The sequence below is a fragment of the Thunnus albacares genome, chromosome 4 (genome assembly GCF_914725855.1).
Source record: "Thunnus albacares chromosome 4, fThuAlb1.1, whole genome shotgun sequence".
Lineage (NCBI taxonomy): Eukaryota > Metazoa > Chordata > Actinopteri > Scombriformes > Scombridae > Thunnus > Thunnus albacares.
The window spans coordinates 21,600,592-21,618,729 of record NC_058109.1 but is presented as its reverse complement, the minus strand read 5'-3'; the positions used below and the strand labels follow the sequence as shown (position 1 = coordinate 21,618,729).

At 40.0% G+C, this 18,138-nt stretch overlaps 3 protein-coding genes across 3 annotated transcripts; 1 reads left to right on the top strand and 2 right to left on the bottom strand.

The window, feature by feature from the left end:
• Nucleotides 1-885: 885 nt before the first annotated feature.
• On the bottom strand, nucleotides 886-5,340 carry myl6 (myosin, light chain 6, alkali, smooth muscle and non-muscle). Its single transcript, XM_044348312.1, has 6 exons — nucleotides 5,237-5,340; nucleotides 4,920-4,947; nucleotides 2,923-3,066; nucleotides 2,299-2,472; nucleotides 2,003-2,080; nucleotides 886-1,280 (listed from the first exon to the last, which is right to left on the bottom strand). The coding sequence occupies exons 1-6, from the start codon at nucleotides 5,237-5,239 to the stop codon at nucleotides 1,252-1,254; spliced, it is 456 nt and encodes a 151-aa protein (XP_044204247.1). The 5' UTR covers nucleotides 5,240-5,340; the 3' UTR covers nucleotides 886-1,251.
• An 801-nt stretch (nucleotides 5,341-6,141) lies between these two features.
• Nucleotides 6,142-10,025, bottom strand: tsfm (Ts translation elongation factor, mitochondrial). Its single transcript, XM_044348311.1, has 6 exons — nucleotides 9,906-10,025; nucleotides 9,419-9,571; nucleotides 9,117-9,245; nucleotides 8,890-9,012; nucleotides 7,551-7,632; nucleotides 6,142-7,040 (listed from the first exon to the last, which is right to left on the bottom strand). Exons 1-6 carry the CDS (start codon nucleotides 9,951-9,953, stop codon nucleotides 6,646-6,648), a joined length of 930 nt encoding a protein of 309 aa, XP_044204246.1. The 5' UTR covers nucleotides 9,954-10,025; the 3' UTR covers nucleotides 6,142-6,645.
• Nucleotides 10,026-11,605: 1,580 nt separating this feature from the next.
• On the top strand, nucleotides 11,606-14,188 carry endou (endonuclease, polyU-specific). The gene is made up of 9 exons (XM_044349683.1): nucleotides 11,606-11,707; nucleotides 11,823-11,945; nucleotides 12,064-12,186; nucleotides 12,683-12,872; nucleotides 12,985-13,190; nucleotides 13,311-13,424; nucleotides 13,508-13,614; nucleotides 13,714-13,856; nucleotides 13,937-14,188. The coding sequence occupies exons 1-9, from the start codon at nucleotides 11,650-11,652 to the stop codon at nucleotides 14,055-14,057; spliced, it is 1,185 nt and encodes a 394-aa protein (XP_044205618.1). The 5' UTR covers nucleotides 11,606-11,649; the 3' UTR covers nucleotides 14,058-14,188.
• Nucleotides 14,189-18,138: the final 3,950 nt, after the last annotated feature.

The window sequence follows — 18,138 nt, the reverse complement described above, 5'->3', positions numbered from 1 at the left end:
GTATCAAAAAAAAAAAGAGGCAAAACAAAAGAGGTTCAGGTTTTAATTACAAAATGTTGGGGAAAAAATAAAGATGTGAAAAGGAGTCTTTGTGAGGAGTCATTTGTTCTTCTTGTAACATAAATAGGAATCACACACAAAAAGCTAAATGTACAAACTGATAAAAGGGTTTACTAGTTTGTCAGGAGACAGAACGGCTGAAGAAAAGAAGCACTTAACTGTTGTTGTACCATACAGCCACTGTAGAATTCAAGATTATCGTACTTAAGTCATAAAATATTTCATGGACTTGCTCTTGACGTACATCTACAGCTAACTAGTCAACAAACTAGTCTTACAGATGGAGGAGTGTGTGTGTATACTGCTCTAAACTCTTTCACCAATTAGATTTGAATGTCAAAAAACATTCAAACATTTAAAATGCATCTTTTTAAATTTGTCTTTAACGTATGGTATCCCGATGCTGCGTTAATCTGCCGTTTGTTACTGATTTCATCTTCATACATGTCATTGAATTGAAATAATGTCTTTTTGATTACTTTAATCTCATTTTGGATTTCTTTTTTGGCTCATTATTTTCTCATATTGCACTCTTACATACGAACTGTTTAGTTAAAATGTAATCTTTATTTATATATTTTTACACATTTCAATCTATGTTTTTCTAATATTATACTTATACTACTATTTTTCAAACGTTACTAATATTTCTTGGATATTTTACTTGATATTGTTATTCTTGCAATATTTTTCTGATATTTGATCAATATTTTCAAGACGTTTCACTGATATTGATATTTTTCAGATATAATACTTTGAAATAATAATAATCTACTGTAGAATTTATACAGAGATATATGATTTAAACACAGACTCAGGCTGAAAGACACTTTGGAAACCAGGATTTTTATTCAATACTGTTAACTGTAACATTATTCACATACACATGATCATATCCATCCCAAAAAAATGAAAAGCTAGTTGACAGCGAGACTGACAGGGGTCGATTGACGCAGAGGGAACAGATAAGGAAATATTACCTGCGAGGCTGAATAATGTGTGGAAATGAGATGAGCGGGCCTCTTCACATCAGACAGTAAAGGCACATTAGAAATAAAATAAAGATGTCTAAAGAAAGAAAAACAGGGACTTGTTGGAGGTAGGATGACGTGGATGGAAGAGCAAGACATGATCAACAAAACAGAAATATTGAGAATTAAAATTAAAGCTGGAAGTGTGTTTCTGAAATCCTCAACCGCTCATCACCACCCGGACGAGTTCTGCAAAGAGAGAAAGAGAGAGAAACACGACATCAGCGTTCAGTGTGACGTGTGTCATATAAAAAAAGAAACAAAGTCAACATACAGCATCAGTCAGCAGGGCTAAAAGCTCAGAGGCCACAGAATCAGCTACATCAAATGTTTTTTAATTCTTGAGTCAATTAGAAAAGCTGCAGTCATTTACTGCTCAGGTTATCGTATTATATTCATTTTTTATTCACTCGTTTCTCACTTGTAATGAATCTTGACTTAACATCTGAGTGATTCTTCTTTTTTGAGGTGGCTTGAACATTTGTTGTTGGGACTGAACCAAACTTTTTTTTTTTTGGCTACTGTAACTGCTCGCCTGCACTGCCACTGTGTGTGAAGAGGTGTGAAAACTCTCTCCCTTCTTCTCTCCCTCTCTAGATAAAAGGCCCCTGTGCAGCGGTGAGTTTAAGATGCTTCTTTGTCCTCCAGGCACCTGAATGATGCCCGACCCTGAAGAGATCAACAACCTGCTCTGCTCAACCGGACACGATGTGATCGACAAAGTCTTTGACCCGGAAACACTGAGTCAGCGAGCGCATGACACAAAGACACAATGACTCTTTTCTTTTATAACATTCACGACAGTTATTCATCACATATTTTTTATGTGACACTGCAGAGAACTTGATACGTTTTTTTTCTTTTTCTTTTAGGCATCAGAGTACATCTTTCTACACGTTGTCCAGTGTTACCTTCATAGTTAATGCAGCCGTTGGCGTCTTCATGTCCCGCTAGAAGAGTCTCCACCTCCTCCTCTGTCATCTTTTCACCTGGAACACAAAAACGATTTAGTCAATATTTTAAGAAACAATAAAGAAAACAAGGAAGAAAAAGTGATAAGAACACCCAGAGGAGATGGAAAGCTTGTTTACATCTTTCTTGGCACTGCTAAGATATGAAGCAAGAAAAAACAAACACTGGTCAGCTGTGATTACTACATGATGACCAATGACAAACCCTTGTGTTTTGCAGTTATTTGAGGTCTTACCTAATGTGGTGAGGACATGACGTAGCTCTGCTCCCATCACTGTACCATTTCCTTCCTTGTCAAAGACACGCAGACCCTCTACGATATCCTCGAAGGAGCCCTGGTCCTTGTTCTTAGCAATGGCCTGAAGCATGGGCAGGAACTGCTCAAAATCCAACATCTTGTGGTTCATCTCTGCAGGTTGATCAATGGCAACAACATAAGAATGAGGTTGCTTATAAATACCCATATTTATTTTTAACACCTCCAGAACTTGCACATGATTTAGAAAGCCACTCTGTTACGGCCGTAGTGTCGTGTGTCTGTGTTTTTCTCTCCCTACTCCTGTAGTAGGTGGTAGATCACACCGGTGATCAATTAAAATATCAAGGCCTGGAGCTTAAAAGCCTGAGTAGAGCTGCAGACGGGGCCAGTGGGCCAGCTGGCAGCATTTGTGCTGTGTGCTGATTCACCACAGTCGAGGACATTTCATCCCCTGGACATGTTCGGGGACGTAACACTCTCTTTATTCACAGTTTTCACAACATAAGAACCTACTAAATCTAAATGTTAACCAAGGTGATGATGACGTAGTTGGTTGAACTAATCTGGTTAAATCATGTCGATGCTGTCTGAGAGGCTTACCTTCTAACTTGGGGTTTCCCAGGACCTTGAGCACCTCGGCATTGACGGGGTTCTGTCCGAGGGCCCTCATGACATCACCACACTGGCTGTAGCAGATCTTCCCCTCACCCGTCCGGTCAAACAAAAGGAAAGCCTCCTTGAACTCTGACAGGGAAACACAGAGGTGGATGTCAGACACAGCTATACAGCACGTTAGGTTAATAAACGTGACACGCAAAACGTCAAGACACAAGCAAACACATATGCATAACGACACAAGGCTGATGACTTCCTACTACATATGTTGTTTTGACATCACGCACATGCAATTAAGTCTATACATCTTCAGAAAGCAGTTCCTGCTCCTGCTGTGTTAAGTAGGTATTTTATTAGCCGATACTGCTGTGATGGTAACATATCAGAACAACAACAACAAAACAACAGGCTCATATACAGTGTAACAAATTGGAAAAATATTCCTGTACAGGAGCAGATGTTGGGATGAGCTCCAGAGGTGGACATCTTGCTGAGGAAGTAGGTCAGATCAGTAGACTTGTTTTGAGTATCGATACTAGCGTTGATAAGATCAATACCCAAAAAAAAGATTCGATCTCACATTTGATCAAATTCTGAGCACATGAACATGATGAAACATGAAGACATGACTTTTTTTGGAGGTTTTTGGTTCTGCAGCCCATTAATGACGCATTCATCCCATAAATGATGACAAACAGCTCTTTCATATCTGACTATTCATTAGCTGTTCTTAATAATAAAAAGTATTGGTATTCTGAACCTTGTATTATTGGTATTAGATTGGAAACAAACACACCTTAAAGGAAATATCCAGTGTTTTGTTTAAACACATCATCTACAAAACTGTGCGCAGCATACAGTTGCTCCTGTCAGTGGATTTCCCCCCCAGCTTTATTGAAAACAGTCAAATTAAAAAAAACTGTAAAATATAAACAAACATGAAGAACAAAAAGAGGAAACAAAGTACCAAAGTGGCAATTCAATTATGACAACCACCCCCCCCAAAAAAAAACATTTGGTAAAAGGACTGTGCAAGACGCTTTTTATGTTCAATAAAAACAAAATAATACATAGGAGGAGGAAAACTTTTAAAAATAAAGGGGTACAGATGAATTGAGTAACATTAGTCAATAATTTTATAGGTTTTAAAAATCATTTTGCAGCTTAACTAGAGTTGTAATAGAGCTCAATATAAATTAGAAACAAAAGAAAAGTTTAGTTTTGTCAGCTGACTTGATGACGGATTTTGGGATGCAAGTCATCATCTAGTGACGGACAGATGCAACTACATGACATCACATCGCCCATTTGACCTTATATGGCAATACAAGCAGAGTGGAAGACTGCAGGAGCAAAAACACTATCCTCAAAAACAAAGTTTATCCACATCTCAAGGAAGATTTTTCTCATGTTAAACAACACCGCAAAGCAGTTTGTGTCTTGCATCAATTTATAGTTTCTATTCTAACTAAGTGGCACCAAAGAGAAGCTTCATTGTCTCTGCCACATCTTTAAATAGAGAAGTCAAGTCTGAGCCAACACCCTGATCCACACACACCCCCCTGCTCACCTGCCTTTATTATTACACTCCAGATATCATGTAAATGCTACTTGTTTCAGCGTTCATGCAAAAACACTATCACACTTCAACACAAGGCTTTTGTGCAAGTTAGTACATCGGCACTCGTGATAAACTCAGACTGTTTCACCAGTGCGAGTCGTGACAAGCTTTAACACACACACACACACACACACACACACACACGCACGCACAGAGTCAGAAAATGTTTAGTTTAGGTGTGCTCAGTCTGTCATCTTCATGTGGTTACAGTACCTGAAGGGCTCCAGTGTTTTGATGAGACAACAGTCTACAGGCTACAGGATCAGAGTCACGGATTCATGAAGCTATTTCAAATGTTTTCACGGTTTAAACAGCTGAAACCTTGATAGAAACCTCTTTCAGTAAACAGGTGTTAACTCACCAATGATCTGGTCCTCTGAGAAGTCAGACTGGTTGAGGCAGATTGAGGGCAGTAGCAGTTAGTTGCGGCAGACGGAGATAGAAAGAGAGAGACAGGTATTAGTGATTATTCTAATGCTTTAGTTAATCCTCCATTAACGCTAACGTACAGTTAGCTAAGCTAACAGCTCCTACAGTGACGGCCGGGGATGCACAGCTCACTAGGACAGACGTTTTCAAAAATCAATTGACAACAAACAACTAGGAATTATTATTTAGTACGATTCTATCGTAAGTATCTTTATCTATAGATTAGTCTGGAGCAATATCTTTACGTACCATGTCTGTTTTTGGTCGTCAGGTGATGGACGGGCGAGGGGCTTCACTGAGCAGCAATGACAGCAGCTAGCATCGGCTTCAGTACATCCCTGGTGATGTCATCGCAGCTCGCGTAGCAACAGCCAATCACAAGCCTCCATTTCACGGCCTCAACAGTATATAAACGGTGGAGTGTCGGGTGTATTTTACCATTAATTTAAGGTGTTTGGATTTTAGGAGGTGATGTTTCATGTCCTGAGGTAATGGCAGGTTGCTGCTGGAACTGGCTCACTCGTCTTCACTGATGATGTAACAGATGATGAATTCAGAAGTGTCCAGATACATTTTGTCTGGCTACATATACAAAGCAATTCATCCAGTATCTCATCTTGATTTCATCCTGCTACAAGACAAAGATCCCCAAACACACACACTGCCCTTGCAACCAAAGTTTTTGTCAGTGGCAAAAAACTGGAAGGTTTTAGACTGGCCAAGTCAATCACCAGTTTTAAAACCTATTGTACATTTTACCTGCTAACAATAAAATAAATTTTGAAAAGATTAAGGACAGAAACACTGTCCGAGGAAACACAAATACTGTAATGTGGCAGATATCCACTTGATATGACTAATTCAGACTGCTGAAGCCTCGTATAAGCTTCAGATAAACTTTTAATATACTGAAAGTTCATTTGAAGGGGATCTTTTAATAGCAAGTATGAAAACATACAGCAAGGAAAACCTCTTTCAGTGTTCATATGGGCACCCGACTGTTGTTTTAAGACACACTTGAAAAATGTGACCTTTAATGCTAAATAAAACCCCATTTTTATCTGAGAGTTTGTTTTGCAGCCTGCTGACATCTTTGTCATGCAGAGAATTTTGTCAAAATTGACATTGTTTTGTGGAAAAGTTAATGGGAATCATTTGATTAATATTTAATTTTTTTATTCCTGCATTATGCACAATTCTTAGGCGAGTGCACATCAACTTTGACAAAAGTCAGGCACCATAAAGATGTATCTTTCAAGGTTTCATTCAACTTTACACTGAAATATATGAGGTTGAATGGAACTTGGAAACATGAAGGAAAAATATGACAGCATGCCTGATAAAATGATCTTATGGGGAAGAAACAACATTTCAAAATGATTACAGAATACTGATTCAACAAGTAATACATCAAGCAAAATAGTGAATATTTCAATTTAAAATGCTGTACGAATATAAACGGACTGAGATTTCCAGAAAAGACATTTTATTGTTGGATTGTTCATTTCTTCTGACACTAGTGCTGGCAGGCCTGCATACTCTGCTTTCAAATTCATGATGATGCTGTGTGACTGCCTGAATGTTAGTGAATAAATTGCATTTTATCTTTATATGAAACATAGACACGTAACATGTGGATAAATTATTTGCTCCCCCCATCATTCTGCTGCTTCACCGGTTTTCTCGCCACATTGAAATCGGACAAAGTCCAACACTCGAGCCTGCTGACCCCTGAGGAACTGTGCCACAGTCCTGCTCGGATCTCCCAGGAAGGTCTGAGGCAGCAGGCGTGTCTCACTCTCGCCGCAGGGCAGGTCATCCATGTTGCCCAGAGACACAGGGGCCTCTCCCACTACGTGCTGTCCCAGCTTGCGACCTAAAGTTTCCTGTTCTCCCTCTTTTCCACCCTGGAATACGACCAGGGCACCGTAGCGCCCCATGGCCACCTCAGTCTGACCGGTCACACCACCGTGTACATATGAGCCGATGTGCCACTCAGCAGGGACACCCACTGTGACCGCCCGCTTCAGTGACATGTTCTCACCGAGGCGGCCTGAGAGGACAGAGAGAGGTTGCATCACTGAATGCTGCAATAAACTGTACTGATATCAGAAAAACATGCTGCATTTGTTAGATGGTAAAAAAACATTTTGAATAATTAATAAATGATTCATTCTAACCCTTTGTCTTATAAAGTCAATGAATTTACAGCTCTTGCTATATCCAGATGTTTTTTTGTCTTTTTCTTTTTGCTATGAAGCTACAAAAATAATACCACAGCAATTTCAGCATTAAATCACAAAAAATGTTACACTGTTAGTAATTACAACAGTTATCTATCTTTAAAAGGTCAGACTTATGCTGCTAAATTCAGTCAATATGTAATTATACTCAACCCTACAAAATAATTAGCAATGAAGATAGTGTTAAATGAAAATAAATAAAATGAAGTCTTCAGTTATCATTAAATGGTTCAGTAAGATCAGCAGGTTGGTTAAAATGTTTTGAATCCAAAACAGCAATATTTTAGACTGAAGTATCCCATAAAAAAGTTCTTACTGACCTATTGTCAGAGCCACCTGATCAGCAAGTGAAGCTCCTTCACCCACACTGAGTTTGCTCAAGTCATCAGCTGCCAGTGAAGTCTGAAAACAAATGTGATATGTTAACAAAGTCAAAGTACAGCAAAGCAAACAGTGCTGATTCATTCTGATACTCTGATTTAACCAGCTGTACACAACTAAATATTTGTTTCTATTAGCATCAACCTCCAGAAGTTAATTGAAGTATTAAGTTAAAAGTATTGAAAGCTAATTACTGGCTCCACATGACCTCCATCAGCACACGTGTGCTGCAAGATTAACTATGTACAGTAAGTGTGAAATTGAATGTAATGTAATTAAATTAACTTACAGCTGCTAATATTTTATGCTGATCTAACAATAGCTTTTGATCAGGGAGCAATATTTTCTACAGGTCAAATTAAATCTTTTGAGAAATGATTTTCCGAATAGTTAAATAAGATATTAGTTTTACTCCACAAATAAAAAATGTGGAGCTAAACTAAAGTTGAGTGACAATTCTTCTTCTCAATATTAAACACAGGTGTAACTAATGTAATTGCTCAAACAGAACCATCATTAGTTCAGTTATTTGTTCCACTTGTGCTTTTCTGACAATGACAATGAATCTGATTCTTTTGGGATCAATAAAGAAACACGATCGCTTCCAAAAGGTTGCATGACAGAAAGTTAGTAGATCATTATCCACACATAACCTGAAGGGTATTTCGCAAAGAGGAGAGAAGCAAGAAGATGAATGATGAAAGTCCAGCTTCAAAAAGAGTGATTTTGCACTTCTGTGAAGACCAGCTTCACCTGATTAACTTGTTACTCGTCTAGCTCAGATTAATGTATGTATGTAATGTCAGTTTGTACTCGCTCCTATGATCTAAAAGCAGGTAGAGAAAAACAGAGTGAAAAATCACTGATTTATGAACATTGCATGCATATAATTACTAAAAAGGATTAAAGTTGTGGCTTAATTAACCAAGATGGAGGTTGGCTGTCAAATGTCAACTACAGTTAAGGAATGGTGCAACATTTTAGGAATCATTCTGGGTTTGATCCACAGATTGATATATCTCTCATATCTGTTAGCGATTAGGTTAGCTTTGCATTAAGAATTTTCCAAAATATAAAACTATTCCTTTAAGCCAATAATGTGTAACTGCATTGAGTTGGCTGTACTGCAATAAAAAACAAACTGCTGTAGCCTGTCACTTAAGGTATCTACTTATTTTTAGAGAAAATATTAATTTAATCAAATTAAGGGATTTTACTTCCAGCTCTTAAGTGGACGGAGCAGTTGCCCTCAGTACAACTCTTGGTGTGTTGCTTTACCTTCACATATCCTGTCTGGCTTTCGGTTTTGTTCCGGTGGTGAGCCATGGTGGCAAACGCCACGTCCTTAACCAGCTGCTGGAACTTCTCATTGCGGGCAACAAAGTCTGTCTCACAGTTAACCTGCACCAAACACACAAGAAGACAGACAAGAGATATCGCTGAGTGCCATCAAACTAGAGACAGAACAGTTGAGATGAAATAAATCCCTGCACCGCTGGCCTCACCTCCACGAGAACTGCAGCTTTATCTCCGACAAACAGACCGATCAGACCCTCTTTGGCTTTGCGACCCTCCAGCTTGTTTGCTTTGCTCCAGCCTTCCTTTTGAGCCTGCTCATGTAGCCAAGTCTCTGCCTGAAAGTTTGGTCATTTAAATAAAAAATAAGCTTCATGAACAGAGAACAACTATACATCACACCTTACTTTATCCATTACGGTCAGGTAGCCCTCCATAGGGAGGGAGAACGAAGTATATTTGTGTGTGTGCAAAACATTTGAACTGTTTGAATCCATCATTTTGTTCGTACCTGTGCTATGTCATTATCAAACTTCTCCAGTGCTTTCTTGCAGTTTATGAAAGTGTATCCGGTGCTTTTCCGCAGCTTCATGAGGAGAGCCTTCTCAGCTGCCAGGAGTTGACATCCTGTGTGTAGTGACTGTACATGCTGGAGACTGCTGACCTGAGGATGACAGATAGATGGTAAAAGATGTTACCGTGGTTACAGTATAATCTCAAAAAGCCCAGTGACCCAGGTTTCCTCTGTCTGAAGGAGACAGTCAGAGAATGAAGCACAACTCTGTCAAAAGAAAGGCTTTATCCAGATAAATATCTAACTAACAAGGAATTAGGATTAACTAGCGAAATGACTCCATTGAAACTGGCCTTACTGTATAATGCTGGCAAGTGAATCAGAAAGTAAGGAAGCTAACTTAAGACACAAACCAGCTGATGACAACTCAAGTTTTAGGTAAAATGTCAAGAATGTGTTAAAGTGAAAGACTCGATCTTCTCACCTTTAAAACGTCTTTTGTAAATGTTCTGAATAAAAAGGTTAACGACATCTTTGAACCCTGCAGAAGTGAACTGTCTTATGAAAGCTCAGTATGTCATTGAAAATCCACGCTGTGTACGGAAGCCGAGTAGGGCCATAAATGTGAACGTAAAGTTATTTTTTGCTGCTCAGCGCCCTCTAGAGTTCAGGAGTACCACTGCAGGTCAGAATACATTTCTCAACAATTGCTTGACCCCAAAGACTGAATATTTAAACGATATGTCAATAACTTGTCAATAAAGTCAATAATTCTGATCTCAAATATTAGTAATAATAAAAAATATTAGCCTATTTGTATTTTTTCAAGCAAATGTCTAAATAAAGACTTGCTCTCTTCGCTCAGTGGTTCCCAACCTGGGGGGTCACAAGATGATTACAACGCAAAAAAAAATAAAAGAAAAGAAAAGAAAGAAAGAAAGACAGGAAAAGATGAAACCCTCACTAAAATTGTGTTCATTCTTTTGAGACTTTCCTCATCTCATGTCTCATGCATTACCCAACTACTCGACCTCTTCAAGCCTCTAAAAATTGCTCAAATAAGACAAAGAAAGAAATCACCCTCTGGTTGGACTGGTCATAAGCAGTAGACATATGTATATGTACATATGTACATATATGAGCATGCACCACTTTGCACTCAGGTTGCAAAATACACATTTATCCATTTTAAGGGGTCACCAGCCAAATGTTGTCCTTTAAAGTAAACATTGTTCACTGTTCTATAGAAACACCCAGTTATTTGTGTACTTTTTTTTTCTTACAGCAACAACCACCCATCTGAACCTGAAAATATGCACATAACCAGTGTCCCACTTTCACCATCTTCATTATCAGTAAAGTGTAATTTGGGGGTAGACAAATGCTATGATTTCATTTAAGATTACAGAGGAACAAAAGTGATTTAAACTGCACGGACTCAAAGGCAGCAATACCCAGTAAAAAGAAACTACAATCCTACTGTTCTAGTTTTCAACATTGTCGACAGGTTGTTACACACTTTAATTTATAATGAAAAACACTTTGCTGTGTGTTATTTGTTGTTCCACAGGGAGCATGTGACCTCAGCATGTACAGGAACACTGAAGCCGGTGAGCTATTCTGAGCTATCATGTAGAAACTCTGTGAAATACAACATCTGTCACTCTGGCAGGAGATATAGGAAAGGTCTTCAAAGACTGTATAACCATACTTCACAGAGTTTTACTTTGTATTAGACATGATGCAACTGACTGTAAATGTGACACTAAGTTATATCATTTTTTTATTTAATAGCAATCATATTAATTATCAAAACAGAGCAAAAGTCTAAAACTGCGGTTGTTGTCACAACTCACAACTTGATATGGTTGTATTTTGATACATTAAAGAACCATCTGTGTGATAGGCAGGTGTGCAGTTTCACAGATAAGAGATAGAAAGTTTATTTACACTTTTTAAAAAATTATTTTAAGTGTCTACTTTGTAATCAGGTCCCATTTTCCAAAACATCAAGCACTTATAAACCTATAACAAATGCAAATAGCCGCTGTGAATCACTGACAGCACATTTAGAGTGTTTTACCTAAAAGAAATTATCTTATTGAAATGGCTGACATCCTGACGTATGGGCTGGCTTATGGGCTGGATTGGTGGAGTGAAACTTGCTATAAAAGGGAGACCAAGATAACAGTCAGTTCACCTTGTTCTCAGGTTGCTGCTGAGCCAAGATGAAGATCATTGCTGTCTTTGCACTTTGCGTGACCCTGTTCTGCCAGGGATACGGCAGTAAGAAATTTTACTTCTCTAATATCACCATAACCCATCTTTAAAGGTTTCTGTATAACCATCTGTAGGTTATTCGTGTGTCATTAGGATATCAATCTGTCCTGTTGGTTTCTAGACACCCTGGACTCCTGTCAGGGTCGCTGTGGTTATGGAACAGACAGTAATTACTCCTGTCAGTGTAACAAAGCCTGTGAGCGCTTCAAAGACTGTTGTTCGGACTATGTTGAGTTCTGTAAAGGTTAGTGACAAAAGCCGAAAGCTGTCAGAAGAAACTCTTTGCAGTCTTTTGTAGAAAACTGTACATATATCAACATGTGCCAATATCCTCCTGTCACACATGTGTCTTTTCCTTTCAGTTGGATCCATGTCTTGTAAAGGCAGATGTGGTGAGAAATACAACTCTCAGAACAAGTGCCACTGCAACTCCAAGTGCACCAGGTACAATAACTGCTGCAGCGACTACGCAGAACTCTGCAACGGTAAGACAAATCATGTGTTAGCTATAGCTGAACCCTGCTCACGTGCCACAAAGAACATCACCGGTGTTAGTCAGCCAGTTGTTCTGTTTGTGTTGTACTTGTGACACCTGCTGACTTTCTCATGATGGACACTGAATCTAAAGACAGCAGTCAAACAGTGCAAAAGCTCAATTTCTCGATCTACAGTTTATGACCACTACTGTAATCTTTTATTATAACATTTTGCCTTTTAATTCTGTTTATCTGGTTTTGTCAAAGTCTAATTCATGATTATGAATACATGTTGTCAACAGAGGCTTGTGTTGCCTGCCTTTAGTCAATATAACCAGTGGGTGTCACTGTTGTGCTGAGCAAAAAAAGGTTCAGTTTTCTCTGCACAACTTCACCTCTTCCCTCTATTTCTGCTACAGAAATGCAGAAGTCAATATTGTGTTTTAACAACAGTAATATAGGTGTGTGTGTGTGTGTGTGTGTGCTTGTTTGTGATGTTTTGCAGGTGGTGGGGGCGGTGGTGGGGGCGGTGGTGGGGGTGGCGTCGTTGTCACTGATGCTGAGATCAAGGCTATCTCTGAGACACTTTTCGCTCTGGACTCAAACAAGGCCTCAGCCTCAGAGTTGATCATTGACCCTCAAGCTCTGGTGCCAGACTCTCAGACTGGCTCCCAGACAGATCTCTCCTCTGTGCCGTGAGAACACATGTCTCATTATCACAGCACTCTCTCATTGGCTTGAAATCGATGTATTCACCCCCTTTTTTCTGTGTCATTTGTCATCTGCGTTTGTGTTTTGTACTTCCAGCTTGTTCAGCTATGTGGACGAGGAGGTCCTGTTCTCCAAGCCAACCTACGCAGCTCTCCTGGCTGTGCTGGACAACTACCAAAGGATGACAGGACAGACAGAGGACTTCAGTCCTCAGCAGCTGGCTGAGCAGGAAACCTTTGTCAATGAGACCATGTCCAACACTGAGCTGGGCAGAGAGCTGTTTGCCTTCCTCTACACCAAGGGTGACTAGATCGCCTTGTAATAGTCAATAATCACAATAACATACTCTCTGGTGATCAAGTAATGTAATTGCTTTTCACTTGATATTAGTGTTTATAATGGATGTTACTCTGGATTTGAAGGTATTTACGCATCTGAGGAAGAGTTCCTTCATGACTTGAAGATGATGTGGTTCGGTCTGTACTCTCGCTACAACAACAAGATGGATTCCAGCGGCTTCGAACACATCTTTGCAGGTTTGGACAGAGGAGATGTCTTTGAAACACTGCAGATGTCTTGCAAATATTTTTTTCTTTACATTTCTTACATTCTGTAACAGGAGAGGTCAAGAAAGGAAAGGTGTCTGGTTTTCACAATTGGATCCAGTTTTATCTTCTTGAGAAAAGAGGAGTGCTGAACTACTACAGCCACAGCTTCGACGGGCCTGTAAGCGTCAACAGTTAAGACCTCAACATGTTGGTTTTTGCTGTTACATGTGTAGCTCTAACTTCATTTTCTTTTTCTTTCTTTTTTGCCGGCTCTCAGTGGACCAACTACCCCGATGTCTTGGGGATGCAGTTCATGTGGGACGGCTACTACAAGCAGGTTGGTTCCGCAATCATCGGCTCCAGCCCTGAATTTGACTTCGCCCTTTACAGCCTCTGCTACATCACTCGCCCTGGAAAACAGTAAGTAATATCTAACTATCATGTTTTCTTGTGTGTGAGCCTTTCCTGATTTTTGTTGTTTTTGTGTCCCTCATCCTCAGGTGTTATCTGAGCCTGGGAGGAAAGACGCTGATTATCCAAACTTACACCTGGAATAACTCTTTCTATGGTGATGGGAAGAAGTTTATCGGCTCTGCCTTTCCTGCAACCCCCAGGAACTGAAGCTGTCATCGACAAAGAGTCCAAAATAAAGAGTAAGGTCTAGACCTGCTCCATGTAAAAAGTGCCATGAGATAACTTCTGTTGTGATTTGGTGCTATATAAATAAAATTGACTTGACTCAACTTACGGAAGACCCTGCTAGTGTGTCATTACACTCATGATATAAATGAATTGAAATAATTTACTAATAGACATTATTTTAAGTCCCAAATGCCTTAATAAAGCAGTCCAGGATAATGCAGAAAAGCAAATCTTGCATAAATAAAACGGTAAGCCAGACAGTCCATTCATCTGCAGTAAAACCTTTCTGAGTAGCCTTACAGAGCATGAGAATGTGGTGCTCTCCCAGGGGCACGATCAAACTGTGCCTAATGGGGCAAAAAATGGGCGTTTACACACCATGAGTGGGTACAATACTAACACCAACCTTTCAGTAGTGAGAGCATGTGTGCATTTGACACAATTGCTTATTGTCTTACAAAACCGCAAAACAAAATACAGTCTTTTGCAATATGAACTATAGAAACAAAAAGACATTAACAGATTCTGTTCTGCTTGACCTGCTCCAAACAGTAGCCACCAGCTAAACCTGTTCTTATCAGCTGCCCATAAAGCTGCGTGTGTAACTCCCCAGTTGGGGTTAAGTGTGTGTGTGTGTGTGTGTGTGCGTGTGTGTGTGTCCAGCTGGGATGGGGGTTGATTTTACTCTTTCACTCATCTAGGGTGACTAACAGGATAAATTCTGGTCTGCCGACAGAACAGGGGGACACACTTGCAGCCTGTTTAAAGAAAGTATTACAGGAGATGGATCTGCCACTGATCCCATTGTCCACCAGTCTGTGTGCATTCAGGCAAAATAAGAGCACAAGACCCGTCAGTTTGCAGGAAAGCTACAGCCTTCAGTGATTCATCTGGCCTCACATGCAGTCAAAGTGTTTCAGCAACATGACAATAAAGTTAGCTCAGGGAAGAATTTCTCTTGCTATTTTGTCAAACCGTATTACATTTTCTGAGCTGTTGACTCCAGAAATTAGAAGAGTAAATCTTCTCTCTTTTCACATTGCCCTGTTTTTAAAGCCCACATGGAATCAAATTAAATCACAGTGGGGCAAATAAAAGAAAAAAAGATTCAATTGTTTCTTTTGTCACTCACACAACTTCATAATCGAATTATAGCTGGCCACCCGCCAGCGTGTCCTCGCATCCCCCCCAAATGGGCTTCTCCTGGCAGATCTCGTGAGCCACCTGACTTTTGTTTTGTAATTATATTATCCCGCTCTCCCTTTAGCATGTTGCGGCTAATGGCTGCGCGGGCCGGCCCAGCTGCACATGCAGAAACAAAGCTGCTTATGGGGCCAGACAATGGACCCGTGGAAAAGGGACGCCTGAAGGCGGTCAGCCAATGAGTACGCACAACAGGGGGCCAACAGAGGGTTTAGGGAAGGGTTAAGGGGGTTTAGGGGTTCAGGCAGAGGGGGGGTGGGTGGGTGACTATTTTATCCAGTAGTGGGGTCCATCAATGAGATGGTTAGTAGGAGGACACATGGTCAACATCACCCCTGTCTCCCCAGGGTCGGTGCTGGGCTGGAGGGAGGTTCAAGTTTGGCTTAGATGCCGGTCATTTCTAAAGTTGATGGGAGACCATGAAACACAGAGTAACGTTCATTCTCTGGAGTGTTTTGTGCGCTTTCCAAACAATTTGATGACCATATTGTCATTGCAATGACCAATAGTATTCATTTTAAAGTGGATACCCACATATGTAGAGTAAGAGATACAATCTTGGTCCGCTGAAGTGACCTTGTTATGTTATTGCTGCACCAAAAGTATATCCAAGGCTGCTGATATTGTAGGAAAAAAAAGATTTTGATTGCTGCATATTCAATTTAGCCACATCCTTAACATGCACACACACAAACAAACACACTCATATGCACATATACACACACACACTTCTCATGCTGTGGTGTTGGCATCTCTCCTAGGATTTCCAGTATGACAGATGGACAAAGCCCACTTTCCCCCACTGTCACACACAGAAGCACTGGGGATTCAGAGGAAGGTCATGTTTGTGTGTGTACTGGAGTGAAGTTTTATCTGTCCTTCATCATAATAACTAATTTCCCATCTAATAAACATACCTAGAAAAGGTTAGGGAGTGCCCTCCGAGCAATGCGGACATGCTGAGTGAGCTGAGCAGCCAGTGGAGAATAGAGGAGCATCTGAGCCACAGACCACTGAAATAAGAGAAATGATTAAGACCATCTGCAGCAGGACTTCATCATGTGTGGCCAGCACTGAGGGACCTGGGGACATTATGGCATACATACTGTACAGGATTCACTTGAGCACCACTTGTAGAACAAGATTGCACAATATAAGTAGGTCAAACTAGAAAAAAACGAATGAAAAGGTGGCAAAAAAGTGTAATTAGTCATGACACATGTTATTTAGCAAAGTGGGATGCAACTCACACTCCCTGAAACAAAATAATAAACAAATTCTAATTTATTTTAGTATCATAAACAGTGTAATGACAGTATGCAGCGGGGAAACAGCCCTCAGCTAGCACAGTCCCCTGCTAGTTCCACTCTGGGGATGCAAGAGGCCCGGCTCCGCTATTCCCATTTCAGGCTGCAGGTGTGAAGTAGGAGAGGCACAGACCCAGGGGGAAGAGCAGTGGGTAAGGTGGTTGGCCTGGGGATGGACGGGGAATGAGAAGAGCGTACTTTGGGTGTGCAGATTACCTACCTCAGGCCTCCCTGTTAAGAGCATGTGGTGCTCTGCTCCGAAATCACGCATATTCTCTGCCTCACTGTTCCCTGATCAGTGAGGATGAGTGTCGGGGGACGAGCCATCCTGTACTGTACTGTTCACCTCTTACATTACTGTGGTTCAGGGATAGATTATGACTATTTATTTGTGGCATATACTCACCTGGAATTAAAACAAGAAAGATGATTTCATTCTTATAATCTGACCAAATAGACTTTTCATGCTTGTGGTGGGAACGTCTTGTTTAAATATAGACACTCTTCATTATAATCTTTTTAAGTTTAGTAAGTATATGTGCTACAATCTAATTACAACCAAGTCTATTATCTTAAAGTGTTGAACTGTCCTACAAGTCTTCAGTTGAAATTTACCAGATTAACTAAAAATGACAGAATCACCTTACAAAAAGCATAAATTATGCCTGTTCAGACATGAATTACTGTAGTTTCACATACAGCACGTCCATGTTAGTCACCTTTATTTGGGATAGATGTATGTACGCACATCTAAACTGAAGCAGGCAGGTGCTGGACTGAAAGTGAGTAAAAGTCGAAAAACAAAGACACAGCTTGCATACTGCAGGGCTACAATGTCCACATATAATTTATTGCACCAAGGTGACGTTTTGAACAAACCTGCTCTTCATCACACTTGAGTCTGATGAAGAATCACTCTTATTTCTAAAAAAAGAACAATGTTATAAGTGTCACCTTTGTTAAACAGCTCTGAAACACGAGAATCTTTTGCATTTCTTTACTGACTGTTTAGACGCCTCTCCTGAATGTTACAGCCGACGATCCACACATTCATTTTTGCTTTTCCTTTCATTCAAAGCCTCAGATCAAATATGTGTACATGTGGGATTTATATGATTCTTGCGGCTGATCATTTGATCAACAAGTACAAGTGTGATGATAAACTCTTCAGACATGCCATGAAAGCCTTTTACTGAGAAAAGTAAAGTCAGCTTGTGGTGGCCCGCATACTTTACGTGGATGATTTTACCACCTTTTAAAAGTCTCCCCCCACTCAATGATGTGTTTTTCTAATTGTTACTTTACTCGGATGTTTGAGCTTCACTGTGCAGAATGATGTGTGTGTTTGACACTAGAAGGTTGTTTTCATAGCCTGAGTTTAAGACTAGAGCTGCAATGATAAATAATCAATAATGACTAATTGATTGGTCGATCGACAGAAAATTAATCACCAACTATCTTGATAATTGATTAACTGCTTAAAGTTATTTTTTAAATAAACAATGTCCAAATTTTCTTTCAGCTTCTTCAATGGGACTATGTTCAGGTTC

Coding starts and splice junctions, on each gene's coding strand:
- endou (XM_044349683.1), top strand. CDS start 11,650: ATGAAGATCATTGCTGTCTTTGCACTTTGCGTGACCCTGTTCTGCCAG. Junction 11,708..11,822: donor GTTCTGCCAGGGATACGGCA/GTAAGAAATTTT, acceptor GTTGGTTTCTAG/ACACCCTGGACTCCTGTCAG. Junction 11,946..12,063: donor CTATGTTGAGTTCTGTAAAG/GTTAGTGACAAA, acceptor TTTTCCTTTCAG/TTGGATCCATGTCTTGTAAA.
- myl6 (XM_044348312.1), bottom strand. Junction 3,067..4,919: donor CTCAGAGGACCAGATCATTG/GTGAGTTAACAC, acceptor TTTCCCTGTCAG/AGTTCAAGGAGGCTTTCCTT. Junction 2,081..2,298: donor TCATGTCCTCACCACATTAG/GTAAGACCTCAA, acceptor TTTGTGTTCCAG/GTGAAAAGATGACAGAGGAG.
- tsfm (XM_044348311.1), bottom strand. CDS start 9,953: ATGTCGTTAACCTTTTTATTCAGAACATTTACAAAAGACGTTTTAAAG. Junction 9,246..9,418: donor TTGATAATGACATAGCACAG/GTACGAACAAAA, acceptor CCAAACTTTCAG/GCAGAGACTTGGCTACATGA. Junction 9,013..9,116: donor AAGCTGCAGTTCTCGTGGAG/GTGAGGCCAGCG, acceptor TGTTTGGTGCAG/GTTAACTGTGAGACAGACTT.